The sequence below is a fragment of the Myxine glutinosa genome, chromosome 5 (genome assembly GCF_964187855.1).
Source record: "Myxine glutinosa chromosome 5, kmMyxGlut1.1, whole genome shotgun sequence".
NCBI lineage: Eukaryota > Metazoa > Chordata > Myxini > Myxiniformes > Myxinidae > Myxine > Myxine glutinosa.
The window spans coordinates 21,260,968-21,279,785 of NC_136265.1; the positions used below are offsets into that span (position 1 = coordinate 21,260,968).

An 18,818-nucleotide genomic window follows, 5' to 3' on the forward strand; every position below is an offset into this window, starting at 1 on the left:
AGACAGAAGCTGACTTGCAGCTTGTTAAATGATTACAATGGAAATTGAATATAAATGTCGATAAAACTAAAGTTGTACACTATAGAAATATGGCAATACCACGTACAGAATTTGTTTTAAGTGTGTTAGACTATATGTCGGCTGGAAGTCCTACACCGGAATTGCTCTCAGCACCCTTTAAAAAATATTGGATATGCCCACACTCCTTTCTAAAAGTTATTAAAATTCAGAGAACGACAGCATTGGTTTGTCTTACTTATAATGTTAGCTCTTATATGCAGTGTTGGCTTGTAATATGCATTGCCATACCACTTTTAATATCACCACACAGCTCTTTTTCACGGCAATAGCTGAGTTTTTGACAAAACAAATATCACCTGTATGTAATAATAAGACTAAATATGTGTAGTAAATTTTTTTTTAGCAGGTTTAGAATATATCACCCCATATCGCGAATGTACATGTATATCTAATCCGACACACTTAGACACAAAATGGCGTCCAAATTTGAGTTGACACAACTCTCTATATACAGGGACTCTAGTGCAAATGGCCCCGCCCTTAGTTTGCTGACCAATGTTTGAGGCTAACGATATCCCGGAGAGAGGGGCCTTACAAAGGAGCGCGTGGCATGCCGGGAAACTAAGCGGACGAGGCGCTTGTGCTCAGTTTTGTTCGCCGTTTCCGCCTCATTCGTGTTCTCGGCTCATTTGTTCAGGTGAGAAAAGGATTCCAACAAAAAAGCAGAATTTATTCGCACGATTTCTAAAGGTTGAAAATTTAAACATTTTTTTTTTTAATCCTGTCAGGTAAAACACTATATCATCTATTTATTATGTAAGCAAAAATGGTAGAATTTCCCTTGAGAAGGTCGAGGTGTGGCGGGCTGATGCGACGTGGCGCTTCATGGAGGGGAGAAGCCACATGACCTCAGGGTCTTGCTGCTGATCGTCATCTTGGCAAAATCTTGAGAGGTCGTAGTTGGAAAAGTGCTCTCCCCCCCCCCCCCCCCCCCGGGTCCGGATTCTCTTGTGATCGATGTTATCATCATCGCGGAGCTCTCGTTCTCTATGCTTCCATCTTTGCAGAGTGAGCATGCTGAGGTTGCTTCTGCAGACGTTTTTGTTCTCTTTTTCGCTCACCTGGAACGAAGTTCAGAGGAGTTTATGCGATGGAGCATTGTCCGTCAGTCCATCAGTCCGTCCGTCAGTCAGTCCATTAGTCAGTCCATCAGTCAGTCAATCCGTCAGTCCATTAGTCAGTCCGTCCGTTAGTCCATCAGTCAGTCAATCCCTCTGTCAGTCAGTCCGTTGGTCCATCAGTCAGTCCGTCCGTTGGTCCATCAGTCAGTCCGTCCGTTGGTCCATCAGTCAGTCAGTCCGTTGGTCCATCAGTCAGTCAGTCCGTTAGTCCATTAGTCAGTCCGTCCGTTCGTCCATCAGTCAGTCAATCCCTCTGTCAGTCAGTCTGTTAGTCCATTAGTCAGTCAGTCAGTCAATCCCTCTGTCAGTCCGTCCGTTAGTCGATCAGGCAGTCAGTCCGTTAGTCCATCAGTCAGTCAGGCAGTCAGTCCGTTAGTCGATCAGTCAGTCAGGCAGTCAGTGCGTTAGTCGATCAGGCAGTCAGTCCGTTAGTCCATCAGTCAGTCAGGCAGTCAGTCCGTTAGTCGATCAGTCAGTCAAGCAGTCAGTGCGTTAGTCGATCAGGCAGTCAGTCCGTTAGTCCATCAGTCAGTCAGGCAGTCAGTCCGTTAGTCCATCAGTCAGTCAGTCCATCCCTAAAATAGGTATTTGCTTTCTTCTCAGAACCAACACACGCAGTTTTGATGAAACTTCACCACAACCTTCATCATCCATGATGTCCCAATGTTTGTGTTCAAGGTATTGGAAAAATTGGGGTCTGAGAAGGTACACGGGGAGGCGGATGGGGGCTGCCCCCCAAGATAGGATTTTGTTTGTTTGTTTAAAGTCTTCTGATTAGGCCAGATAAAAAAACAAGTTGGTGATCGTCCTTTTTTCTCAAAAGTTCGGGTAGGGAGAGTTGTTTTTTTTTGTTTTTTTTCCTACTTTCCATTGAGTTTTGTTGACATGGAAAAATATGAAATAAAGACTCCTTTCTCCTCAAAATGATTTTATTTCTTCATTCATCTCACAGATTTACAAACATTGCCCAAATCTCTATGAAACACAGTGTTTGTGTGATTTTGGATGATGTTGAACGTCCTAGCTGAGCTTGGTAGTGAAAGGGCAAGACACCTGTACATGTATATCCACCACGACATCGGAAAAACAGATGAACACCATGCCCTTGGCACCTTGAAACTATCGAGCATGTTGAACAAGATTTCTGCCACGCTTTGGTACTGGCTTTGCAGTACAAATGTTACATTGAGGGTATTGCCCGGCCTTTTCAACCAAATTCTCCTCAGTACCACAGTGGACGCAGAGCATTTCATAGCCAGCAGAGTCGTACGCTGGTTCGATAGGGGAAGCACAGTTCAGATTGGCACGAACATAAAGATCAGCGAGTCTGGTATCCTGTTCAGGATCGTCATCACCATTGTTGTTGATCTCCGTGAACACACTTCCACAGCTGTAGAGAATGGTGTCCATAGCAGCACGAATCGATAGATTTCAGCGGGAAAAATCTCACACAATAGCCGCCATGAATGGCTATCGTAAAATGGGTGAAGTTGCCCGAGGCACTTGCGACGCTCTGCGCAGCACGCACTGCGCATGCGGTGCAGAACGGCGCCAAATTTGACTGTGAAAAGATCGTTTTTTAATGATCTTTTTCAAAAAAAAAAAAAAGTTTCGGGTCGGGTGTGTTTCGTAGGGTCGGGCGGGGACGATCACCAACTCTTTTTTTTTATCTGGCCTTATGTTGATGTGATTCTCCATGCTGCCCTTGTCTTCTCGGAACCATTCAAATTGGTTTAAAATACCTTCAGTCGGTGCAGCGTACGGTTTATTCTGCCAGGTGAGCAACAGGTGTATTGCACCTATGTTTTTCTTCTGCGAACGCGAGGACGCGGAAGTGACATTGTATGTATGCTTTTGGAATACTTCTGTCATCCTATTGAATAAGTTGGGCCAATTTTTATCAAAGATTCATTTTATAAAATAATTTCCACAATTTTCTGAAAACAAAACAAAACAAAGGCAGAAAACAAAACTTTCACTGTAAACTTGCAAATGCACTGCACCTAATTTGATTTGTAATAAAGTTATTTCATTGGGCTTTGTGTTGAATTCAGCATGTGAGTTGTGAGGGGCGGAAATTTCACATCTCGCCCGAGCGTCATTTTTCCTCGATAAGCCACTGGGGAGGGGGGGGGGGGGGGGAGGGGGTTGCCCCCCAAAATAGGTATATTGTTTTTTTGTTTGAAGTCTTATGATTGTCAGTGTGATTGTACAAACATGCTGCCCTGTCTTCGAGCAACCATTGAAATTGGGTCAAAATACCGTGATACTGTTTAAAATACGTTTACGTTCTGTGTTCAAAGGTATTCCCTCCATTAACAATGCTTTACCATTGATGTTGAGAAAAATGTGGGAGCAACCAGCTGTGTGGCCTTCCACGTTGGGGCCTGTGAAACTGAGCTGCTCGGGATCAATGAGTGATGGGATGAAGTGCAGTCAAGCTATGATGGTAAATGCTATCTCTGCAAGGCTTTCACCTGGTTTGGTGAACAACTCTCGGTTTGATCAGGATTACTCACGGGGATGTGGACAACTCCAAACTCTCCACTGACTGACAATATAAATTGATCATGCACCCATTACATATTCACAATAACACAGACAGGGCATTTGTACTTTGAGGACCTCTCTTTATTATGACACACTTCATAAATTCAAGTTTCATGAAAAACATGCGCAGGAATCTTCTTCTAATAAACAATTTTACAACAAGGGTGTTCTCCCCATATCACACATGGCAATGAAACATGGACTACAGCAAAGATTGAGTTAAAATTGATGTCCAAACCACCATGGAAAGATTCCATCTGAGCACAACCAAAAGGGACAAGAAAAACAACTAAATCAGAGAGAAAACAAATTTTCGAGACACTGGTCACGATCAAAAAACTCAAATGGAACTTGGCTGGAAACATGGGAAGGACAGAGACAATAATTACAAATTGACAACCGAAGGAAGGCCCTGGAAGAAGCACAGTGAGAGATATAAGATCATGTTGAGAGATTCAGTTTTGTTACCATTTCGGATTTTGCCTTCAAATTTTCAACAATTCGCTGTGATGAGAATATGGAGAATCAAATTAATAAGTTTTACATTTTTTTAAAAATTTGTCATTTTCTTTAACTGCAGTTTGAGTTGAGTGGACGTGGATGGGCTTAGCATTTTGAGATTCTTGTTGTCTTTTGGCACCAGTGTGCAATCATTGTTGTGGACATTCTGGATACAGGTGATACTCTGAGGAGTTGTGCTCACAAGGTATGTGCCCAAAGGTCTGTACGCTTTCACGATAGCTTTCTCCTTCCTGGTTCACTGAATACCTTGCCGACTGCTCAGGAACGCTTACAACGGGGGGGGGGGGGGGGGGGGGGCACGTACAACCTCGTACAGGTAATGCCACATGAATTTAACAAACCTTTTATCAGCAAATCCCTTCCCACACTCAGAGCACTTTTTGACGCGAGCACTCCAGGTGGGTTGCACTCTGGAAGTTCAAGCTCCGTTTTGAAATAAAATCCTCATCACAAATGGAGCATTTGTCAGGACGCTCTCGTTGGTTGTCATCTCCACATGCGTTTTAGGACGTGGGAGAAAGTTCTCCCACAACTCAAAATCTCCACCTCCTTTTTCAGTAAAGGATCATTATTCATGAACCAGTTTGTGAAACTTCTCCCATAGTTTTGTTCCAAGGGCTCGTTTTAGAATCCTCACTGAACCTTTGACAGCCTCACCTGCCGCATGTTTGTCGTGATATTCCCCGGAATGCTTTTTAAGTGCTCACTTGGAGTTTTCTTGAACGTCCGGATTTCCTGTTGCTCCGACTATCACTGGTACAATTTCAGGTTTCTTCAATCTTGAAATCCTCGACGTCATTTTTCAGATCTTGGTATTTCAGATTTCACCTCTGCTGTGTGGATCTTGATGTGCCTTTTCAAATTGCTATTTCGAGAGAAACCTTCATCACATATCGAACATTTGTAAGGTCGCTCTCCTGTATGGACAATCATATGTTTTTTCAAATTGTTGTTTACAGAGAAACCTTTATCACATATCGAGCAGATGTAAGGTTGCTCTCCTGTATGGACCCTCACATGTAATTTCAAACTACTGTTTGAAGAGAAACCTTTATCACATATCGAACATTTGTAAGGTCGCTCTCCTGTATGGACCATCATATGTTTTTTCAAATTGTTGTTTTGAGAGAAACCTTTATCACATATCGAACATTTGTAAGGTCGCTCTCCTGTATGGACCATCATATGTTTTTTCAAATCGCTGTTTTGAGAGAAACCTTTATCACATATCGAACATTTGTGAGGTCGCTCTGCTGTATGAAACATCACATGTTTTTTCAAATGGTAGTTTTGAGAGAAACCTTTATCACATATTGAGCATTTGTGAGGTTGCTCTCCTGTATGGACCCTCATATGTAATTTCAAACTGCTGTTTTGAGAGAAACCTTTGTCACATATTGAGCATTTGTGAGGTTGCTCTCCTGTATGGACGCTCATATGTAATTTCAAACTGCTGTTTTGAGAGAAACCTTTGTCACATATTGAGCATTTGTGAGGTTGCTCTCCTGTATGGACCCTCATATGTCTTTTCAAATCGCCGTTTTGAGAGAAACCTTTGTCACATATTGAGCATTTGTGAGGTTGCTCTCCTGTATGGACCCTCATATGTCTTTTCAAATCGCCATTTTGAGAGAAACCTTTATCACATGTCAAGCATTTGTGTGGTCGCTCTCCTGTATGGACTATCATATGTAATTTCAAAGTGCTGTTGTGAGAGAAACCTTTGTCACATATCGAGCATTTGTGAGGTTGCTCTCCTGTATGGACCCTCATATGTCTTTTCAAATCGCCGTTTTGAGAGAAACCTTTATCACATGTCAAGCATTTGTGTGGTCGCTCTCCTGTATGGACTATCATATGTAATTTCAAACTGCTGTTTTTAGAGAAACCTTTATCACATATCAAGCATTTGTAAGGTCGCTCTCCTGTATGGACCATCATATGTCTTTTCAAATGGCTGTTTGCAGAGAAACCTTTATCACATACAGAGCATTTGTGAGGATGTTTTCCAGTGTGGACCCTCATATGTATTTTGATTTTACTCGTTGAAGCAAAATCCTTTCTGCACACATTACACTGATAACATATTCGCTTTTCTTGAACCTTTCTGTGTTTGTTTAATTTCATATTAATCTTGGTGTTGCGAGGCCCAGACAAGTATTTATATTTTACAGGAAGCGAGACTTGATCTCGAGATTGTTTCTTCAAAAAAGGCTTCTTCCTCACTGTCAAGCTGCCAATGGACCTTATTTGTCCCATATTACTTCTTGATTGTTCTACAGAAACAAGAAACACGTTTTCGTTTTTGTCAAAATCAAAATGCAAAATATTTAACACTTTCCTGAAAATTTATATATTTTCTCCGTACAAAAGGCTTTATGTTCTTTTTTTATGTTTCCACTCACCAGTTGCAAAACAGGAGGCACTTCTGTTTGTCATGTCAATATCATCTGAACCTTCCTTTGCAGAAGCACATTTTGAATCTTCTGTGACAGATGAATCGTTGTCATGTTGTTTGCCTTCCACATTTACAGGATAGACATCACCTGTGTATAAATCAGTGTCAGTATTTTGCAGGGAAATGAGTTTGAGAACCATCTGGGGAGTTCATCGAACATGTTATGCCATGGAATGTACACTTCAATTTAAACATAACTAGGGCATGCCCGTACTATATCTATATCTAAAATTATATCCCCCCCCTCTATTTACATGAAATGGTTTGGTCCAAAGCGAACGGCTTGCGAGTGGTGACAATCCCCCCCCTCTATTTACATGCAATGGTTTGGTCCAAAGCGAACGGCTTCCGGAGTTTGGTAAAGAAATCGCCATCGCGTGCACAAACGCGCAGGAAAGCGAATGAATCGCAAATTCGTTTTTATTAGTTGTAAAACATAGTTTAACGCCAACATAGTTTGCAAACGTGAAATAAATGAATACGCTCTCAAATGTGCCATCCGAGGCAGAGTGTGCCCGCCACGTTCGGCACACGCGATCGTTCGCTGCTCTCTGATTGGTTGAATCGTTTTTTGGACATAGCTCGGTAAGTAATTGTCCGATTAATATGAAACCTTGAAAAGGCACATCCTCGGGTCCCCAGCAATATACCTGGCAAGTTAAAAGTATATCGGACCCGTGGTTGTCGAGAAACAGCGGTCACAGACAAACAAACGTACAGACAGACAGAGATTACTGGAATTATAGATAGATAATGAAGTTAAACATTGTGAAATAAAAATTCCGGATGTGAAGTCCAATTGAAGCAGTCTTCTGCATCACCCTTATACACCACCCTATTTAACATGTCCAAGTACTGCTAAACTGGAGATTATTGGAAATAAGAAGAAGGCGATTTGTGTTCAAGTATTATACAGAAATCCAAGTTTGTGTGGCAAGGGCGCCCGGAAGGCGTGCATGGTGTTAGTGTCCCGATTTCTGAGGAATTTGTCAACAGTATGGTGAGTGTGACGAGAATGAGTGAAAGGTTGATGAGTGGAAAGCTCTTGGTGAACGTTATCTCGGGATATGCTCCGCAGGTCGGTCAGAGTGATGAAGAAAAGGCCAAGTTCTGGTGTGCAATGGAGAAGCTGATGGAAAACATGAAAGATGAGGAAGTTGTTGTGGTAGGAGGAGACCTAAATGGACATGTGGGAAGCAGTACAGACGGTTTTGAGGTTTTTTTTTTTTGGTTTTTTTTGTATACAAGATCGAGGCTCGCGAAAGAACGAACATTAATCACACGAAAAGTCAAACCGACACATAAAACACAAAATAAGGGGAGCGGTCGACAAGATGGGGACAGAGGGGGAAGGACACAAACACAACATTTGAGAGCAGGGACATCGAGAGAAGTGTGGGAGGGAGAGGGCTTGGGGGGAGATGGGAGAGGTACAAAACATATGGACCCTGCAAGGACTTCCAGGAAAGAAGTTGGAATTTCATAAAAGTGTATCTGGGGTGAATTAGCGGGGGTACAAAAGATCAAGGTTTTGGATGGGGGAAGATAAGAGATGGTGGTGAACAGCTGTTTTAAAGACCTGGAGGGAGGCGTGGTATTGAAGGGAGTGGGGGAGTTTGTTCCAGAGGCGGGAGAAAAGAGGAGTGAAGGTGAGCAGAGAGCCTAGATTTGGGCAGTTTAACCAAAAGAGTGTTGCTGGCAGATCTTGTGCGACCTGTGGGAATATTTGGGGGACAGAGCACAGAGAGAGCTGGGGGAGCAAGGCCGGAGAGGAGTCGGTAGAAAACAGAAAGACCACCAACCTGCCTGAGGTGAGTGAGTGAAGTGCCCTCGGAGTTAGCTTCATCGCAGGAGATTCCTATGATTCTGAAAGCTTTGGTTTCAACAGCGTGAAGGCGAGCTAGGTGTGAGGCAGGAGCACAGGCCCAGAGGGGTGAATAGTATTTCATTGAGCTGCAGATGAAAGCCTTGTATGTGGTGAGGAGCTCAGGTGTGCCAAGGAAGGACTTCGCACAACGGAGGATGCCCAGTCGGCGACTGGCTTTGGAGGCCAGCTTGGAAATGTGATTTTCCCAAGAAAGATCATGGCAGATAGTGAGACCCAAAAGCTTGAGCGACAGAACTTCTTGGAGAGGATTGTTGAGAAAGTCGATGGGAGGGTTTTCCAGTCGGTCTTTTCGGAGAGACATAGTAAGAGTGTGAGATTTGTCAGGATTGAAAGACATGTTCCACTTGTTTGACCAGTCTAGCACCCCGCCCTGCTCACCAAACTCTCCTCTTGCAGTATCCATGGAAATATCCACGCATGGCTTGCAGACTTCCTCTCCGGTCGTAGTCAACGTGTGGCTCTGAATGGAATTCTCTCATCTCCCCTTCCTGTCGAGGCTTGAGTTCCTCAAGGCATTGTTCTGGGCCTTGTGCGATTTCTGGTCTTCATCAATAATCTCTCTGACTGGAAAATCCTCTCTATCTTTATGCTGATGACTCCACCCTCTGCCGCTCCATATCTCAACCCTCAGATAGGCAGACAGCAGCCTCTTCACTGTCTGCAGACCTGGATAAAATCACAAACTGGTCAAACAAGTGGAACATGTCTTTCAATCCTGACAAATCGCACACCCTCACAAAGTCTCTCCATAAATACCGTCTGGAAAACCATGTACTTTCTCAACTAAAACATCTGCTTCCTCAACAATCCTCCTGAAGAGGTTCTGTCAATCAAGCTTTTGGGTCTCACGATCTGCCATGATCTTTCCTGGGAAAACCACATTTCCAAGCTGGCCTCCAAAGCCAGGCACCGACTGGGCATCCTCCAGCATGCGAAGTCCTTCCTTGGCACCTCTGAGCTCCTCACCACATACAAAGCTTTCATTATGTCAACATCAAAGTTCAGGTATCTTCTTCTTCACCATCAACTGTTGTTCATCCTGTCCATTGAACTGTCTTCCAACAAAGCAAGTCTGACTGGGATGCTTGCGTTCTTTTCTCACCCATGTTAACTGGAACTCATTCCTTTGTCACAACCCATCTGAAACTGCCAAGGAAGTCACTGACTGGATTCCTGTTGGTACGGAGCTCTTTCTCCCTTCTCGGACCTACCAAGTGAAACCACACACTTCGTACAGGCATTTTATGAAAAATAGCTGTGCAACTTCACACAAATTGCAACAAAAACAAACAACGAATTTTGATTCCTGTGTATGTCTTCTATCACATGAAAAAAGTCTTAAGGATTCGTCTGGGGGGAAAATTATGAAAATCATCAATGTTTAACCCTACTAAAAACGGATTTTTTTTTGGCCACAAATCAGTGTTCTTGCATGGTTGTTCAAATGACTTATGAGTATATACCATGCTTGATGTTTGGTGAAGAGGATTTAAATCGATGAAGAATTCAAGTTTATAAAGAAATTCAGAGATCATCATCATCATCATCATCATCATCATCACCACCACCACCACCCTCACCACCACCACCACCAACAACAACAACAACACATCTGTAGCGAGTTCGTGCAGCCAGATCCCCTGCAGTTTCCACAAGCTGGAGTACACTCAATGTTATTTTTCTTGCATGTGCATCTCAGGGTGCTGCAGTCAGCCTGACAGTTGCACCTGATCACCTGCAGCAGTTTTTCAGGAGCAGCAGCTAGGGCTGTCTGGAATGGCACAAGCCCCTCGTCACACTGCTGCCACCCCCACTCAGTCGGACGAAGTCCATCTGCCGATCCCTTCCATTCTTGAACTTGCAGGTACACACGCAGGCTGTGGTACATCGCTGCTCCTGCTGTTGGTGGCAACATCTGTGGTTGAACGGGAGATGAGATTGAAGCCCCATTCTAACAGAAGCGCTAATGACGGAGGAAGTCCAAGGTGTCAGTGGGTTTTCCATTGTCGAGGATCACCAATGCTTTTGCTCCTGCATCTGCGACATCCAGCTTGGAAGCAAAAGGTGTGTCAAACACCTTGGCCTGGTCACGGAATGCGCTGCTTGCTTTGAATCGCTTGAGAGATGCTCCCTTTCCTATTCCATGGAGGCGAGATGTGTCACATCCAAGAACTGCATGTATAAAGAGCACGTGCTTGCATATGTCTGGACCAAGTCGTTGTTTTGTAGCTTTGATGTTCCAAATGTGAGGCTTCTTTCTGTTATTTTTTGGCTCAGGACAAAAGAAGATGTCATGGGATTCCAGACTTGCATGGTAGATGAGGAGGATGAGGTCTGTGTCATCACCAACTAGCTCAGTGTTGGTGGCAGCAGCAGACTGCATGGCCTTCTGCACAATCAGGAGGTCAGCATCCCCTGAAGCATGGTGCGTCTCACAGTTTTTTCTGCAGCTCTTCACTCAGCATGAAAATGAATCGCTGCTTATTCTGTTTGTTTGCAAGGAACTGCTCCTTCATTGTAAGAGGCATGTCAGCTGCAAATGTCACAGTTGCACCAGCATTTCCTTTCGATCGACTCTGGTGTGTCATGTCCTTTGTGTTGGTGCTCTCATAATCATCGAACATGACAATGGCATTTCCATACCTCTTCGTCACATATTCCGTGTACTGGTGACAGTTGTCTTTGTATGTTGCTCTGCGAGACCATGGGATGCGTTGAAGAAGTGCTCCTCCATCCAAGACATACTGGGTGTCATCATCGGGGATAATTGCAGGAACATCAGATCCGAGGAGATCCCTGATGGCACCAGCAAGGGCTGGCTTGTGTGCTTCTCTGAGGAAAAGAGAGGAATCAAAGAGCACTGGTGGATAGCTGCATAGTTCATGCTTGAAGGCTGACTCTAGTTCATCAGCTTTTTGCGCAACTGTAATTAGTCTCTGGAAGAGAAGCTGTGGGTCAACCTGGACTTGATCACTATCAATCTTGACAGACGACTTCATGCCGAATGTGACTGCTTGGTCTTTCTTCTTGAAGGTGTACTCAGCTGTTGTTCTTTCATCCATTGACCTTAATATCGATTCCCCAACCGACTGAGCTGAATCGACGTTAACAGTTGGGTGGGCATGGACTCCAGTGGCAAGCTCCGCAGACTTGAGTCATTGCTGAATGGATTTCGCTCTTGTAGATACTCGAGAACTGACAGAGTGTCCTTCCAGTCACGGGCTTGTCTTGCTGTGGTCATGTCCTTGTTTTGTTCGCCGGTGTTGTAGTTCACCCCTGTGAGCTCCTGCATTGCCTGGTTTACTTCTGCACAGGCAGGCATCGAAAGCAGCCATAGCAGGCGTTGTTGCTCCGTCATTCCTCGACCACGTGTGAGCTCGACCACGTCCGCTGGTCTTCAGACTTCTCATCAGCTTTAGGCCTTCCAAGCTTTGCTCTCTTGGAGATTTCCATGTTCATCTGCTGAGCCATGGGTATCTGCTTCTTTGTGTGGAAATTGATGCTGCAAGTCTGATGGTACACTGCATCTGCAGCATGCAGGTCATGAACATGCAGAATTCGCACCTTGACAGTACCTGGCCAATCATCTGCTCGTTCGCGACATGTTGCCAGGAGCGTTTCTTTGAATTCAATGGTCTTGACTTGAAGAACTTGCTGATTCTTCCTCTTTCTTCCAAACGTTGCTGGTCTACCACAAAAAAGGCAATCGGTCTGGAAAGAGAACCTCTCCTCAGATGACCTAAGTACTTGTCTGTCATTGCTTGTGCTTGGCTTTGACTCTTCTTGATTGGTGTCCTTGGCTATCTGTTGTGGGTGACAGTATGTGTGGCGACGGTCTTTGTGTACCTTTTCTCCAGGCACAGTGTGAATGCTGTCTTTTCTTGCGTTGCTGGCCTGGTTGATGGCAGAACTTCCCTTTTCTCCAAGAGTTGAAGCCGTTGACCCTCTCTCGTCTATAGTTTTTTTGCAGATGGCACACACTTCAGATACCTCCATGGCTGAAAACAGAAACCACTATCTACACTTAGTAAACAGCAAACCCTTCATATTATCACAACTGAAAGATGCCCATTGCAAAAAATATATAACATGGAATTGTTGTTGTCTGGTGTGTTTGTTTATGTCTCCATTGCAAAATGTCTCCCATCTCTACCGCCTCTGACATAAACTCATCCTGGGAATTCTTCCAAAGTAAATTGCTCTCTCTCATGCACAGATTTATGCCATCTCGTCTTCAGTTGTCATACCCTTCCTCCCATCCTTGGCACACGGAATCTTGTGGTGAGGCTGTTGCCCAGAAACAACTTGCCTTCGTCTCCTGGAAAGCAAATCCAATGGAAGGAAATCTCATTTCCTTTCACAAAGCCCGAAACAAGTGTGTGTCCACCCTCAGGAGAGCCAGGAAGCACTATCTCTCCACACTCACGAATGAACTCTCAAAGCTGTCTCCTTCCTCCAAATCCTGGTGGCGTCTGGTCAAATCTGTTTCTGGTGTTTTTGTTCCCCCTCCATCCCCTCCCTTACCTCAAACGGCCACACAGCTGACTCCGCACGTGAAAAAGCTGAATGTCTCAACTCTGTGTTTGCCTCTAAATCTTGTATCCCAAACCCATCCCTCTCTGCACCCACCGTACCCAGGCGTACCAAGCTGCTCCTGGACTCTGTGCCCTTTCCTCCTGAGAAGGTGGAAAAGTTTCTGTCAACCTTCGACTCTGATTCTGCAACTAGACCTGACGGCATCAGCCCACGGGTCCTAAAATCCTGTTCTTCCGCTCTTTCACTCCCTCTCTCTGTGCTGTTCACCCTCTCTTTTGCTCAAGGCCATCTGCCATCTGCTTGGAAATCAGCCAACATCACCGCTTTGCACAAAAAAGGTGCAACACCAGATCCGAGCAACTACAGCCAATCAGCCTTCTCCCAATTATCAGCAAAGTCATGGAATCCATTATTGCTTCGGATATGAAACCTTTCCTCTTCTCCAATGGCTCGATCTCTGATCATCAATTTGATTTCAGACCAGGTCACTCGACTCTGGACATGCTGCTTCTGCTGTCTCAACAATGGATGGAGGTCCTCAATGCCAAACAGGAAATTAGAGCTGTCTCCCTTGACATATCACGTGCCTTCGATACGGTCTGGCACCCAGCTCTGCTCACCAAACTCTCCTCCTATGGTGTCCATGGAAATCTCCACGCATGCATTGGCGGACCTCCTCTTCAGTCGTAGTCAACGCGTGGCCCTGAATGGGTTTCTCTCATCTCCTCTTCCTGTTCAGGCTGGAGTTCCCCAAGGCAGTGTTCTGGGCCCTGTGCTTTTTCTGGTCTTCATCAATGATCTCTCCGACTCTCTTGAAAATCCTCTCTATCTCTTTGCTGATGACTCCACTCTCTTCCACTCCATTCCTCATCCCTCCGATCGGCAGTCTGCGGCCTCCTCACTCTCTGCAGACCTGGACAAAATCACAGACTGGGCAAACAAGTGGAACATGTCTTTCAATCCTGACAAATCGCACACTCTTACGAAGTCTCTCTGAAAAGACCGACTGGACAACCCTCCCATCCACTTTCTGAATAATCCTCTCCAAGAAGTTCTGTCACTCAAGCTTTTGGGTCTCACTATCTGCCATGATCTTTCCTGGGAAAACGACATTTCAAATCTGGCCTCCAAAGCCAGCCGCCGACTGGGCAACCTCCGTCGTGCGAAGTCCTTCCTTGGCACACCTGAGCTCCTCACCACAAACAAGGCTTTCATCCACAGCTCAATGGAATACTGCTCTCCCCCCTGGGCTGGTGCTCCTGCCTCACACCAAGCTCGTCTTCACGCTGTTGAAACCAAAGCGTTCAGAATCATTGGAATCTCCCGCGATGAAGCTACCTCCGAGGGCCTTTCATTTACTCACTGCAGGCAGGTTGGTGGTCTTTCTGTCTTCTACCGACTCCTCTCCGGCCTTGCTCTCCCAGCTCTCTCTGGGCTCTGTCCCCCAAATATTCCTCCAGGTCGCACAAGATCTGCCTGCAACCCTCTTATGGTTAAACTGCCAAAATCAAGACTCTCTGCTCACCTTCACTCCTTCATTCCTCTTTTCTCCCACCTCTGGAACAAACTCCCTCACTCTCTTCAATCCCACTCCTCCCTCCAGGTCTTTGAAACAGCTGTTCACCACCATCTCTTGTCTTCCCCCATCCAAAACCTTGATCTTTTCTACCCCCGCTAATTTCACCCCAAATCCACTTTTTTGAAATACCAACTTCTTTCCTGGAAGTCCTTGGTGTCCTGGTGTTTATACTTCTCCCACCCCTCCCCCCCCCCTTCCCACGCCGCCTCCCCCCAAGCCCTCTCCCACCCACACATTCCCGATGTCCCTGCTCTCAAATGTTGTGTTTATGTGCTTCCCCTTCTCTCCCCATCTTGTCTACCGCTCCCCTTTTTATACACTTTACTTGTTTGTCTGTTTGGTTTGTTTTTGTGATAAATGTTACCTCTTTCACGAGCCTCGATTCCGTGTGCAAAAAAAAAGAAGAAAAAAAAAATGTTCGGTGGCTGGTGAAAACCACGCCAGTCGGCCTGAGTGAAATGCTAGACATCAGTGATGAGGAGGCTCTCTGAATATGGCCCAGAGATGTCCACTTTAACAAGCATATGATCATATGAACTGATTGGAGAAGAGGAACAGCAGACATTTGCAGAGAAGTTAGTCATAACCAAGTCAAGAAGAGATGATGTACCGATTGTACCGTTAACTGAGATCCAGGTCGGGAAATTGACAGATGTCAGTCCAAATGAGTCGCGGGATTTTCTGCCATTCTTCTCTGCAGATCCTCTCAAGCTCTGTCATGTTGGATGGGGACCGTTGGTGGACAGCCATTTTCAGGTCTCTCCAGAGATGTTCGATTGGGTTCAAGTCAAGGCTCTGGCTGGGTCACTCAATAACCTTCACAGAGTTGTCCCGAAGCCACTTCTGCGTTGTCTTGGCTGTGTGCTTCGGGTCATTGTCCTGTTGGAAGGTGAACCTTCGGCCCAGTCTGAGGTCCTGAGCGCTCTGTTTCAGGTTTTCATTAAGGATATCTCTGTACTTTGCTCCGTTCATTGTTCCCTCAACCCTGACCAGTCCCCCAGTCCCTGCTGCTGAAAAACACCCCCACAGCATGATGCTGCCACCACCATGCTTCACCGTTGGGATGGTATTGGGCAGGTGATGAGCGGTGCCTGGTTCCTCCAGACATGATGCTTAGCATTGAGGCCAAACAGTTCAATCTTGGTTTCATCAGACCACAGAATCTTGTTTCTCACAGTTTGAGAGTCCTTTCGGTGCTTTTTTGCAAACTCCAATCAGGCTTTCATGTGTCTTTCACTGAGGAGAGGCTTCCATCTGGCCACTCTGCCATAAAGCCCAGATCGGTGGAGTGTTGCAGTGATGGTTGTTGTGGTGAAAATGTAAGTTGAACCCAGGTGTGACGCTCACTTAAACCACTGGGCGGTGGCTATAAGACCTCGGGACGTCCGCGACTCGAGGCCACTCCTGCGACTTTATACAATGACATGTAGAATTGAATGGTATGTACCCACTTATATTCTAGGCTTGCTTGCATTGACTGATATATCCAATCTTTCTCATATGATGCCTTGATCCTGAGTCTGACATATATGTTGCATGGTGTATTTTACAGGATGATGTTACGATCTAATTGAAATTAAACCTATCTATGGGACGAGTTGTGGATTTTGTTGATTTTCACAACACTTAATTTCAATTATGATCTTCGGAAATGGCGGGACACGAGTCTTGCGATGGCCGGATGAACGCAGATCACAGACGAGCGTTCCCGACATTCTCCGCGCTCCTGCGAGGCCCACCTCGGAGAAGAATGACCGGCGGAGGACCCGTCGAGCTAGCTCCAGCTACGGAGCTCCGACTACTCTCGCCGCCGGTCTGCCTCAAAAGGACCGGATGCGATGGGGACCTCGCAAGCCTTTTTCGGGACCGCATCGTCAAAACGCAAACTGCTCTCCTGAGGCCTGAACGCCGGAGCAGGCATGACGGACTCCGGCAAGGCGCCTGCTGAAGGAGGCCACTGGGAAATGTCCTGGGCCGCAACCCCGTCGGAACGACGGACCCGCTTGGCGCCGAAGGTACGAGTCTAGCCTCGGATGCTCGAAACGCTAACGGCTCCGTCCGAGAGAATCATCCTAGATTTGCATGCCTCGGCCCGAGATGAGATTCCCACGCGAGTGATCACGACTCCCATGTCGGCCATGCCTCCACACGGCCGGCACACTCCGACCACTCGCTACTCGGTGGAATCGCCTCCTCCGCACGGGCCGGACACTCCGACCACTCGCTGCTCGGTGGAATCGCCTCCTCCGCACGGGCCGGCACACTCCGACCACTCGCTGCTCGGTGGAATCGCCTCCTCCGCGCGGATCGCGCACTGCTCGTCGGGATCACGCCGTGCCTCACACGGCCGGCTCACCCTGACCACTCGCTTCTCGGTGGAACCACCTCCTCCGCGCGAATCGCGCACTGCTCGTCGGAATCACGCCGTGCCTCACACGGCCGGCTCACCCTGACCACTCGCTTCTCGGTGGAACCACCTCCTCCCCGCGAATCGCGCACTGCTCGTCGGAATCACGCCGTGCCTCACACGGCCGGCTCACCCTGACCACTCGCTTCTCGGTGGAACCACCTCCTCCGCGCGAATCGCGCACTGCTCGTCGGAATCATGCCGTGCCTCACACGGCCGGCTTACTCCGGCTGCTCGGGCACTGCGCCCTTCGCGGGCACCACTCTGCGAGGCCGGCGATTCTGATCGCGGCTCGTCGAAATCCCACCTACGCGCGAATCGCGCGCTGCCCCATCGCGGGCACAACCCGATCAATCGCTGCACAGTGGAATCACCTCCTACGCGCAAATCGTGCACTGCGCCCTTCGCGGGCACCACTCTGCGAGGCCGGCGATTCTGATCGCGGCTCGTCGAAATCCCACCTACATGTGGCTACTCAACGAGGCCGGCGAACTCCGCTGCCCGGAATCGCCTCAATGGAGGCTCGCTTGGCACCATGCGAGGACTCGTCGCAGCACGGATGAGTTTCTAAGGACGTCGAGCGGGACCTTCATAGCCTTTCACGACACTCGGGCTTATGCTTATGATAGATGATCGTATACCATGTGTATTCTATATGACTAACTATGTCTACAACTCCGGACAAAACACGGCCCGAAAGCTAAACAAACGAGACGCTACTTCAGGGCGTGATATGTATTCGATCCTTTGACCCGAAAGCTAAACAAACGAGACGCTACTTCAGGGCGTGATATGTATTCGATCCTTTGACCCGAAAGCTAACAAACGAGACGCTACTTCAGGGCGTGATATGTATTCGATCCTCTGACCCGAAAGCTAACAAACGAGACGCTACTTCAGGGCGTGATATGTATTCGATCCTTTGACCCGACAGCTAAACAAACGAGACGCTACTTCAGGTCGTGCAGTCTATCGCTGCCAAGCATGCTCGCCCTCTCGATTCGGCGTGCTCGCCCTCTCGACTCGGCGAAGCCGCACTGGTTCAACGGGCCAAGCTCAACTTTCGGTTTCCCTCGTACGCGGTGCGCCCTGGATAATACTTTTCGCTCGTCGGCCGGGTTCGTATTCCGTACACCGATCTCGAGCCCGCTCGAATGCTGCTGCCCAATGGACGCGAGACTTTAGATTTCGGAGTGCTACTTTACTCCGTCTGGGGATACCACTCAGCTGGAACTCGCCGTCAAACCCGCCCGCACGCGCCCGAACCAATTGATGACGTCATCGACTAAATCACGCGTTTGCTTTACAGCACCATTTAACTGTTTCCCGCGCTTGCGTCATCAGAGTTCGTCTACCTGGGTACCTCTACAGATAGCAGAAATACTCAATCTGACCGCCCCTGCCCGAAAGTGCGTGTCATAACGTGGCGGCCTTCGAGGGCGACTAGCCAACATCGCGGACTTATGCCGTTAATTGATAAGGCACGGGGCATTTGGGGGTGCACGGTGACCCCATGACACGGTGACATTGAGCGTTGCGCCCGACTCCCTCGTCTCCTGAGCAAGCCACGTGGGCACCGGCCCGCCGGATCGCCCTTGACTCTGGGCTTGTTGCTTCTAGGACAGGTCCCCTGGCTCGCCTCCACACATTTCGAGACTGCGAGACGCCTCGCCCGG

At 47.1% G+C, this 18,818-nt stretch overlaps 1 protein-coding gene across 6 annotated transcripts in view; it reads right to left on the bottom strand.

Annotated features, from left to right (window-relative positions):
* Nucleotides 1-3,811: 3,811 nt before the first annotated feature.
* LOC137418212 (uncharacterized) overlaps nt 3,812-18,818 on the bottom strand; it is a 41,699-nt gene continuing 26,692 nt past the window's right edge. For all 6 annotated transcript variants that reach the window (XM_078777687.1, XM_078777689.1, XM_078777690.1 and 3 more), the window contains 2 exons: nt 6,680-6,820; nt 3,812-6,550 (listed from right to left, as the gene is read on the bottom strand). In XM_078777687.1, the coding sequence (XP_078633813.1) occupies nt 5,070-6,550; nt 6,680-6,820 (1,622 nt within the window). In that variant the 3' untranslated portion in view covers nt 3,812-5,069. The remainder of the gene's footprint in view (nt 6,551-6,679; nt 6,821-18,818) is intronic.